At 52.8% G+C, this 10,682-nt stretch overlaps 1 protein-coding gene across 2 annotated transcripts; it reads left to right on the top strand.

The window, feature by feature from the left end:
- The first annotated feature begins 2,212 nt into the window (after nt 1–2,212).
- Nucleotides 2,213–9,952, top strand: Synpo2l (synaptopodin 2 like). Of its 2 annotated transcripts, XM_059273808.1 has the most exons (4): nt 2,213–2,529; nt 3,406–3,557; nt 3,959–4,473; nt 7,574–9,952. In XM_059273808.1, the coding sequence occupies exons 1-4, from the start codon at nt 2,425–2,427 to the stop codon at nt 9,730–9,732; spliced, it is 2,931 nt and encodes a 976-aa protein (XP_059129791.1). In that variant the 5' UTR covers nt 2,213–2,424; the 3' UTR covers nt 9,733–9,952. The 2 variants fall into 2 exon arrangements, with proteins under 2 accessions (XP_059129791.1, XP_059129792.1); XM_059273809.1 differs by lacking the exons at nt 2,213–2,529; nt 3,406–3,557; nt 3,959–4,473 and adding an exon at nt 5,471–5,705.
- Nucleotides 9,953–10,682: the final 730 nt, after the last annotated feature.

Genomic DNA, 10,682 nt, shown 5'->3' with positions numbered 1-10,682 from the left:
TTGTCTGGGCTGGGGTCCACATCACATAGACAAGAGTCTCTGCTGACGTCCTCCATAGCAGGGAAAGCGCTGTAGATTGTGGTCCACAACTGCTGCTCTGACTTTTCTGCCAGCCTGCTGAGATATAGACTAGAGACGGGAGTTAAAATGTATGAATTTATTTGGAGCCTTTTGGCCCATGGTCTTAGTGACTGGGAAAGGGAGACCAGGAGGGAGAGAAATATCATCCTCAGGAATAGACAAATGAGGAAAAGTCAAAGTTTTAGATAAATTAGTATTACCCATCAGTACTGAAATCCAAATTGTGGAAAAGCAGGTAATGAGTACCCAAGGAAAATTTAAAATCCTGAGCTTGTGACCCAAAATGTATCAGAATTGTATTAATGTTAAAATCTGAAATTTAAAATCTTAATATAATGATACCACCTGCATGTGGTTCTGCTGATGCCCCGAATGGGAGCACATATGTCTCCGGGCCCCACCCACATGAGTGGCTGCAGGACTGGATTTCTGCCCCGCCCAGACAGCTGGAGCCTGAGAGAGGCAGCTGGAGAAAGCCAGGCCAAGGCTGGAGGACTTTTCCTCAGCCTGTAAAACAATGGCAAAACAATGGGCAGCGGGAGGTGATTCCCTAACCTCCCTCCATACAGGATGGCCTGAGTGCCAGGCGCCCCACTCATTCTGTCCTTAGTAAAGATGGTGGTGAGGTCATATGGCCTGACTGTTTTGACCTTAGTCAAGATGGCAGCTAGACCACGTGGTTGCCTTTATTTAAGATAGCACTGTCTGATCACGTGACCACTCCTATCGACTATGGTGCCTGACCACATGTGTGGGTTTTTTTTTTTTCCCAAAATAAACTGAGCAGATAAGGAACAGATAAATTGAAGCATTTAAAAGTCAGTCAGAAAGAAATATAGATGGCCATATCAATCATACATTTCCATTCTCACATAGGAAATAGACTTTGTGAAAGAAAGATGGAGAAGTAGAAGTGCAGCCAGGCGGGAGAGAGGGCCCCCCCCCCCCAGGCTGCGGCATGGTGCAAGCCAATGATAACAGCACAAGATAGCCAATGGACCATCTTCACAAAGGCTCTGGGCCATGGAATTGTGTGGGCACAAGCGTCTCCATATGCCGTCACACAGGGACAGGGCGGAGGGGCTTAGAGCCCCAAAGACACGTGGTACCAGTGAGCAAAATGAGACAAATCCTCACCTGTGGGAAAATGCCAGAAGGGAAGGCAGGAATCTTACTGATCCAGTAGGGTGAAGAGTCCCTGGCGGTGCCCCAGCCTGAAAAATGGTGGGTGGTACAGGATCCCAGAGCCCAACAGACTGCTGGCAGGCAGCAGAAAGCTGTAGGATTGCCTGGCGACGTTGGGTGCCGATGTTGTGAATTATTGCATGGGGGAACCCCTGAGGTTATCCTGAGCATGCAGGGAAATGTGCTGGTCAGATGCATGCCGTGCAGGCAGCAGTGGCCAGTAATTCACAACCCAGACGCTGCATCCACGTGGAGAGTTTATCATAATAGAGAGATGAAGAGAAAGATAGGAGAGGGAGAGGGAGGAGAGAGAGCAAGGGGGGGCTTGCACACCTTGTGGGAGGAGAAGCAGAGGACAGAGGAAGTGGGGAGTTCTTCCTTAGAATGAGGTTTTTACATCAGGATGCAGGGTGGCGCCAAGGGGTGGGATTTCAAGGCGCAGATCAGAATATTAACATAAACTCTTTTTTTGTTTGTTTGTTTGGTATTTTTTGAGACAGGGTTTCTTTGTGTAGCTTTTGGTGCCTATCCTGGAACTACCTCTGTAGACCAGGCTGGCCTTGAACTCAAAGAGATCCTTCTGCCTCTTTCACAAAAGTCATCCTTTCCATGATTAGCATGCTGTGCAGCGCACACACAGGTTCGGGTTCAATAAACAGTAAGTTCAAACAGCAAAGTGGCACTCTTCCCTGAGGAGTTCATGGAGCAGACTCGGTCATTTCTTGCCGACTCTGGGGTTGAAGCTGCTGCTGCTCTTACTGTGGGCTTTGGGGGAAGGCACGGTGCCTGAAGGATCATACTCAGTTAAAAAACCCAGAGATCTGATACTGAGTCCTGCCTAAAAGGCTTGTGCGGGAGAAGGGAGGACATGGAGGGCAGAAGTTTATACTATAATTAGTTCTAGGAGTAACATAGCTGGGGGGGGGGAGAGAGTGCAGCCGGCAACTATTTTAAGCAAGCTGTGATTGACAGGACATGTGTACCGGACTGTACTGATCCCAGGCCCAAGTTGCCTGCCTATGATGTGTGGTGTAGTGGGGAGGCCTGGGTCGGCAGGAGCAGGACAGACAGACAGGCAGGCCGGACGGGGTACCAGCACCTCAACTTCTCTCTCAGGGACACTGTCCAAACTTTGGGGGCCACAGGCCAAGCTGTGCAATGGGTGCTGAGGAGGAGGTGAAGGTCACATTAGCAGGGGGAGCACCCTGGGGCTTCCGGCTTCAGGGAGGGGCTGAACAGAAGAAACCTTTACAGGTATCTAAGGTAAGGGAGAGCCCCGCAAATGATGTTTCATAGAGAAGGGAACCCAAGGGAACTTGGGAAGAGTCATGTGGCGGCCTTCTGGGCCAGTGGGGGTGGGCAGAGCGGGAGGACGTGAAGAAGAGGTGGTGGGCAGGTAAGCATGCTCAGGTTATAGGGGAGCAGACTCTGACCACAAGTTCCTGGAGAACTATTAGCAAAGCCAATTCTGGTTTCAGGGAGCAGTGCAAAAGGAAAGGCCTGCTTCAGCACTGTGGGAGAAGAGGCTGAGTCTGGTCATCCAGCATTTGCTCCCCTATGCCTGTGAGCTTCTCTACTCCAAACTCCAGGAATGTAGGGAAGGTTCTAATTTCTCTCTGACTAACTGGATATGGGACAAACTAAGGCAGTCTCTCCCAGCCCAGCCCAACCCTGCCCTGCCCTGCCCTGCCCTGCCCTGCCCTGCCCTACCCTGCCCTGCCTTCAATGCTCCTCTTTGCTTAAGTCATATCCATTTTCCTACTAGGCAAAATTAGGTGCTAGACTTGCTGATGAAGTCATTATCCTTTTGGTTTCACCCCACAAACTTCATTTTCTAGGCTGTGAAATGTGGGTAATGATAGCACCAAGTCTGTAAACCATTCTAAGAATTATGTGCAATATTTCATACAATGCAGTGCCTACCGTTCAGTGAGAACTCAATAAATGTGTCACAGTCTCCCAGAATACCTCTAGACAGGCCTCCTTAGTTGCACCCCAGACATCTCCCTATCCTCTTTACCCTACACTACAACAACAACAATAACAACAACAAACCCTCTTACATGGGTCCTTTTTGTTCTTCCATTCCATTCCCACTGGAGCGCTCCATGATCCACAATCTCTTCTTCAACATCTCAGATCCGAAGACGGAGCCAGGCTGGAAGAGCAGGACTCCGAGAGAGGGACCAGCTCTTGGCGATCAATGGAGTTTCCTGCACCAACTTCTCCCATGCCAGTGCCATGACGCTCATTGATGCCTCGGGGCATCAGCTTGTCCTTACCGTGAGGAGGTACGGAGTCCTCCCCTCCTTTTTCTCCAGCCTCCGTCTCTTCCTGCCTGTCTTAGCTCTAGGTCTCTCTCATTGCTCGTCGGGCTTCAGTAACTAACAAGTACCCATTTCTAGTCATTTCTTCTGCTGGAGAATGTTTGTATATACCTCCCAATGGGATGTATCTGCAACTGAGGGATGGGGTGTTGAGCAGGCACTTGAAGGAGTGAGGACTTCAGTCCTTGGCCTGTCTCCTTATCACATCTCCCTCAAAGCCTTCAGATCCCGCTCTTCCTAGCCCACCTATTCCCACCGTACGCCAGTCTCCTCTCTCCGCTGCCTTGCCCCCTTCTTCCCCTCCAGATCCCCTAGTCCCGAAGCCATTAGTCCCTCTTTCAAATCCTGTCATCTTTTCCATCCAGGGTAGCAGAGGAAGGGCCCGTGAGATCTCCGTCTCCAGGGGAGCTTCAGATGCTGTCACCCTTATCTCCCCTGAGTCCTGAGCCCCCAGGTGCTCCTGTCCCCCAGGCTCTTCAGCCTGGCAGCCTTCGTTCACCTCCCGACAGCGAAGCTTACTATGGAGAGACAGACAGTGACGTCGACGGCCCTGCCGCACAGGAGAAGCCCCGCCGAACCCGACGCCGAGGCCCCGCAAGGCCCTTCCTCCCAGGAGCCCCACCTGATGAGGTGTACCTGTCCGACAGCCCTGCAGAACCAGCAGCTGCTCAAACGGGCTCCGTCAGCCAGGGCGACAGCCGCGTGAGCTCCCCGTCCTGGGAGGAAGGAGCTGCTCTCCAGCCACCACCGGCGGAAGCTCTTCTCTTACCCCATGGCCCTCTCCGGCCTGGTCCTCACCTCATCCCGATGGTGGGCCCTGTCCCCCACCCAGTGGGAGAAGATCTTACTACCACCTACACCCAGAAGGCCAAGCAAGCCAGTGAGTGCCTGAATCCTTTTGTTCTCAGTCAGGATCTGGGTCCCGATCTGTGCCTTCGCATCCACACATCCTACCTACCTCATGTTCCCTGGAAACAGTCTTTGGGACAAGTCGAAAAGAGTCATGAAGGAGAGGAGATTGATTTTGCTCAGGGTCCCTTGTTACCTTAGTTAGAACTATTATCTTATATGGCTCAATGACTGGATTCAAACTAAGAACAGACAATAGAGGGGAGTGGGGAGGGACCTGAAGTGTTTGGTGGTGGTGGTTTTGCTAGATGTCATGATGGAGGGAGGAGAAAGGAGATTCCAGGGAGAGAGTACCTGAAAGCAGGCTGAGGCTACAGGGGCTTTTCACAATGTTAATTGTGGGCGCAGTATGAATGCTACTTTTGACACTTGTGAGTTCCTTTGGGATTGCTGGGGACTAACAAGGTGCTAGGGGTAATCCTGAGACTGCTAGAAAGCTGGGAAAGGATCTTTTTTTTTTTTTTTTTTTTTTTTTTTTTTTATCTCAGGCAAGAATGTAGGCCTGGGCAAAAAAGGGCAGGCCCACTTATAGCAGGTTCTTGCGGAATGGGATGCAGTGAAGCTTCTCTCTGTCCTAGGCCTCCCATTCCGCACCCACAGACTTCTTTTTTGCCACTTCTGAAATCTCAGGACCCGCTCTCTCTAGTTATCTTTCCTCTCTTCCACCATTCCGATTCTCCCTTCAAGGAGTTTTATGTCTTCGAATTTGCATAGAGGCTAAAAGTCTGATATCCTAAGGGTTGTCCCATAGCCTCCTACAAAGAAATTCCAGATGCATGTTCAAGATCCCATACTTATCCCCCATTCTCATTTTAACACCCCTCCCTTCCCATCATGCCAGGCAAGATTCTATTTAGTGGCTCAGGCTTATTTTTAGCCAAGCAGACCTCACAATCCAGAGGGGGTGGGGTGAGGGGAAGGGGAGGCAGGTGCCCATGTCTGTCACACCAGGAGTTGTGGGACAGGGAAAGGAGGGAGGGGGACAGGTTCTAAAAACAGCTCAGTGAGCTCATCCAGCTGCCAGCTCTGGGGACAAGACAAAGGGGCTTTAAAAGGCCTTGGGGGTGGCTCCAGCTGGTCCCGCTCCAGCCAACACTGCCTTTCTCGGCATGGAGGCCATCGAGCCCACCATCCGAGGGTCCCTCAGCCAAGCCAGCTGTGACAAAGCCCCAGCTCCTGAGCTCCAAGACCCATTCTATGCAGGTAGGACCCTCTCCCACTCCAGGGGATGCTGGGGGCGAGTGGAGGGCAGTGTCTCAACAGTGGTCTTTGGGAACTGACACACTCTCTTGTCCTCTCTCTTCTGTTGTCGCCTCCCTCATTCTCTCAGGAAAGGGTTGCCACCCCTTTCTGAGAACGGGTTGATGCTAAGCGCACATGGCCAGGGGTTTATGACCGCATGAGCTGTGGGAAGCTCATAGGAAAAGAGTGAGAAGTGGGAGTGCACTATGAATACATGGAGACATGTATGTGCAAATCGAGAAGACACGTAAGAATAAGAACATGTTGTTGTGCGGGAGAAGCTTACACCAGGAAAGCATCATGGTTGCTCACAGTGGGCCTTGGCAGTGTGTTAATTGTGGTTTATTTATCTCACTGTGCTCAGAGTTACCTTATGAAGAGGTAGTCCCTAGCATCCTCATTTCCAGACAAGGAAAGTAAATGGCTGAGGTGAAGTAATTCTCCCAGAACTAACGTCTGACTCGCGTGTCTATTCTCTCGTGCATAGTACTATTCTGTGTTATACACGTGGGGGCCAAAGGAATGAGGCCCTAATTAGAAAGCAGCTTGGTATCTTGAGAGGAAAAGTAGATGGAATGTCAAGAATTTTCCAGGAGGAACTGGGGATCACAGAAAGTATCCATGTCCAGGGCGGGGTCTTAGAGCAGGGCAGCCCGTCCCACTTCCTGGCCCCACCTACTCAGGCCCCACAAGGCATATGAAGTCCTGCCCTGGTTCTTCAGCACACAGACCTTCTCATGCCCACCTGATGGGGTGCTGCTCTTTTGAGTTCTCTACTTGGGAGGCTGGGCAAAGAGGAGGGGAAAGAGCCTCCAAAGCCGTCTACCCCAGAGCCAGCACCAACTTGTGAGAAGGAGATCTTGAAATCCCCTAAAGAGGTAGGAGGTTGCCTTGGAGAGCAGCAAGTGGCTTTTCCTGCAGCTTGGACCCAAGATTATCCCGGGATGTGAGGAGTAGAGGTATGAAGCACAAAGGAGTGTTCTAGCAGTTGAGAAGGCCAAGATCAGTTCTCAAATCCTGTCTACTCTATACCAGAGTCTCCACGGGGAAGACTCTGGGAAGAGCTACCTGGCACATGTAGGTATATAGTTGTATTTGACGACTCTGTGTTGTATGAGGGCATAAGGATATGTGAACTGATAGTGTGTAAGCTGGGACAATTGTGAGTACGAAAAGCACAGCGGAGAAAATGTGCCCAATAGCTGGTTTTCAGGAGACTGACGTTAACATGGTGTGTGTGTGTGTGGGGGGGTATTTCTAGGAGTGTTTATGATGTGAACAACCTGGTGGGTGGAACTGTGAATGAAGAGCTGTGTTAAGAATCTGTGTGTTGGGCTGGGCATGGAGGTGCACACCTTTAATCCCCAGCACTTGGGAGGCAGCAGCAGCTGGGGCTCTGTGAGTTCGAGGCCAACCTGGTCTACATAGGACAGCCAGGGCTATGTAGAGAGACCCTGTCACACAAAAAAAGCAAGTCTGTGTGTCCTGGTTATAGTGGTAATAGGTGTTAGGAGAAAAGTGTTCCTTCTTATCTTTTCTCTCTCTGGGATGGGTCCTGCCTGCCTTAGAATAACACCTCCCCCACTCCACTGCCAGTCAAGAATGGGAGGCAGGTGAAGAATGTGTGGAGTGACTAAGGCTCATCTCCTGGAAAATACAAGTGCCATAGAGGGTACAGAAGAGCTGTGGTGTGGGCCGTGTCCCTGTCCTTGGTTTCACCTTCCCCCCCACCCCCCGCTCTGTCTCTAAGTCAGAGGTAAGAGCTTTGGGGGACGGGATTAGAATAGGCGGTGAAGCCCCCTGACCAATCTACCTCTTGATCTCCTCAGAACTGCAACGTGCAGAAAGCCTCCAAGAGAAGAGCGTGAAGGAGGCCAAAACCAAATGCCGGACCATCGCATCCCTGCTAACAGCGGCCCCCAACCCCCACTCTAAGGGGGTGCTTATGTTTAAGAAACGGCGGCAGAGAGCCAAGAAGTACACTCTAGTGAGTTTCGGGGCTGCAGCTGGAACAGGAACAGAGGAGGAGGACGGCATCCCCCCAACGAGTGAGTCGGAGCTGGACGAAGAGGCTTTCTCGGACGCCCGCAGCCTTACCAATCAGTCTGACTGGGACAGCCCTTATCTGGACATGGAGCTGGCCAGGGCTGGCTCAGGAACAACAGAGAGTCAGAGCTCCGGGCTGGGAGGGCAGTTGAGCGAGGTCTCTGGGCGAGGGGTTCAGCTCTTTGAACAGCAGCGCCAGCGGGCAGCCTCCAGTAGCCAGGAGCTGGCTCAGGTGGGCCCAGCAGCCATGCTAAATGGGCAGGGGCTGCAGTCCCCACCTCGAGCTCAAAGTGCTCCCCCAGAGGCAGCGGTGCTCCCACTCAGCCCTTTGCCGGCCCCTGCAGCCAGCCCTAGCCCCTTCTTCCCGGATGGTGGAGCCCCCAGCCCAGCGCCAAGTATCTTCAACAGGTCAGCGAGGCCTTTCACCCCAGGTTTACAAGGACAAAGGTCAGGTACCACTTCAGTGATTTTCCGGCCCTTAGCCCCTAAGAAGGTAAATGAAGGCCTGAGAGCCACCAGCCCCGCCCCGTCCCCCTTCGCAGCCCCTCTGCAGGGACCCACCCCTCTGCCCAGCTTCACCACGCCGGGCCACACGCCAGTCTCCGGAGCTCCCAGCAGCCCACGCTCCTCCGGTCCTGTAACCGCTACCAGCTCCCTGTACATCCCAGCCCCGAGCCGGCCCGTGACACCAGGAGGCGCCCCAGAGTCTCCCGCTCCTCCTAGCGCGGCTGCCATGACCTCCACCGCTTCCATCTTCTTGTCGGCGCCCCTGAGAAGCTCTGTGCGCCCGGAGGCGCCCGGCCCCGCGGCCCCCGAATCGGCTAGCGCTCGGGAGCAGCGCATCTCTGTACCAGCTGCCCGCACTGGCATCCTGCAGGAGGCCCGGCGTCGGGGCACTCGGAAGCAGATGTTCCGCCCTGGAAAGGAAGAGACGAAGAACTCGCCCAACCCCGAGCTCCTATCGCTGGTGCAGAACCTGGATGAAAAACCTCGGGCGGGTGGTGCGGAATCTGGTCCGGAGGAGGACGCTTTAAGCCTAGGAGCTGAAGCCTGTAACTTCATGCAGCCACTAGGGGGCAGGAGTTACAAGACCTTGTCTCAAGTGACACCGAAAACCCCGCCTCCAATGGCTCCCAAAACCCCACCCCCAACAACTCCTAAGACTCCACCCCCTGTGGCTCCTAAGCCCTCAGCTCGAGGGCTCCTTGATGGGCTAGTGAATGGGTCGACCGCTATGGCGGGAATCCCTGAGCTCCCAAGGCTGCAGGGGAGGGGTGGGGAGCTATTTGCAAAGCGGCAGAGCCGTGCCGACAGGTACGTGGTGGAAGCTACACCAGGCGCTAGCCTTAATCCTGGCCTTCGCCCTAGAAGTCCTTCTCCCACACCCTCACTGCCCCCATCGTGGAAATACTCACCCAACATCCGTGCCCCACCCCCTATTGCTTACAACCCACTCCTCTCACCTTTTTTCCCCCAAGCTGCCCGAACTCTCCCCAGTAAGGCCCAGTCTCAGGGACCTCGGGCGACCCCCAAGCAGGGCATCAAGGCCCTGGATTTCATGCGACATCAGCCGTACCAGCTTAAAACCGCCATGTTCTGTTTTGACGAGGTTCCTTCCACTCCTGGCCCCACGTCAGGGCCTCCCAAAACTGCCCGAGTCCAGGAGATCCGCAGGTTTTCCACTCCAGCACCCCAGCCCACTGCAGAACCCTTGGCTCCCACTGTGCTTGCCCCCAGAGCGGCTACCACATTGGACGAACCAATTTGGAGGGCGGAGCTGGCCTCACCCCCTGTCCCTAACCTAGACCATCCTCAGGAGTCTTCCAGGAGCTTTGCTGCCACCCCCAGCTCCTGTGGTTTCCAAGTAGCCAGGCCCCGGTTCTCAGCCACCAGAACAGGGTTGCAGGCTCACGTGTGGAGGCCTGGGGCAGGGCACCAGTGAACATAGGTCCCAGGACCAAGTAATGGAACTTAGAGTCCCAGAAGTTTCTTCTGCTTTGTCCTACCGGCTTTTTCTCCCCGCGTCGCCTCCTGCCAGAGATAGTGTTCCCCTTCAGTTTCCTCAGCCCCCTGCTGCTGCTTTTTAACCTGTTATCTCTGTTTTGGTATCTTCTCTGTATTTCTCTGCCTGGACCTCTGGCTTCTCCACCCAGAGGTCTCAGGAGGTGTTTTTTTTTTTGTTTTTTTTTTTTTTGTTTTTTGTTTTGCATTTGTGTTTCTCTCTGTGGGCAGCACTTGAGTGTTAGGCAAAAAGCACACAGTAAAATGACCACTGAAATCTCAGGCAAGAAACTCACCACGCTACAAGCAACTAAGGGACTGATTGGTGCTTGAGCCCCTTCACACTCCATATTCCTCGCTCACATATGCGTGTGTGTGTGTGTGTGTGTGTGTGTGTGTGTGTGTGTACCCATGCTTTTGCAAATATGTGTGGTTAGGATCTGCTCTGGAGAGGTATCAGAAAACCATACATGTGCGCTTCTTTTGGGGCAAAGGTTAGAGGGGAGTTCTTTTCCTTCTACCGGAAGGATCAGGTATCTCTCCAGGGAGTCCTGCAGGCAACAAGAGCTTAACTGCAGAAAAACTCCCGAGAGGATTGTCTGTAGCAGGTGCACAGCATCTTGTGATATTAACGAGTCTGATGATTTTCGTGGGTCTGAGTTATACGAGCTAGACCTTTGGATTTCAGGAAGTTAGGAACCAGGGTCCTGTGCTGAGCAAGTCAATATCCAGAAAGTAAAACAGAAAATTTCTTCTGAACTGCCAGAGATAGAAAGGATGGTGAATAGAGACAGAGTGGATGAGGAGAGTGAGGCTAAAATAGGGAGCAGGGCAAGAGGGAGAGAGCAAAGTTGGCCAACAAGAAACCAACTACTTATGAGGGAGCATAAG

This window comes from Peromyscus eremicus, chromosome 9 (genome assembly GCF_949786415.1).
Source record: "Peromyscus eremicus chromosome 9, PerEre_H2_v1, whole genome shotgun sequence".
Lineage (NCBI taxonomy): Eukaryota > Metazoa > Chordata > Mammalia > Rodentia > Cricetidae > Peromyscus > Peromyscus eremicus.
The sequence above is the reverse complement of the archived record's forward strand: the minus strand, read 5'-3'. Positions and strand labels throughout refer to the sequence as shown.

What these genes read in the sequence shown, in the direction of transcription:
- Synpo2l (XM_059273808.1), top strand. Translation starts at nt 2,425, where the DNA reads ATGGGTGCTGAGGAGGAGGTGAAGGTCACATTAGCAGGGGGAGCACCC. An exon ending in AACCTTTACAGGTATCTAAG is followed by an intron (nt 2,530 to 3,405) that starts GTAAGGGAGAGC and finishes TCAACATCTCAG; the next exon opens with ATCCGAAGACGGAGCCAGGC. An exon ending in CTTGTCCTTACCGTGAGGAG is followed by an intron (nt 3,558 to 3,958) that starts GTACGGAGTCCT and finishes TTTTCCATCCAG; the next exon opens with GGTAGCAGAGGAAGGGCCCG.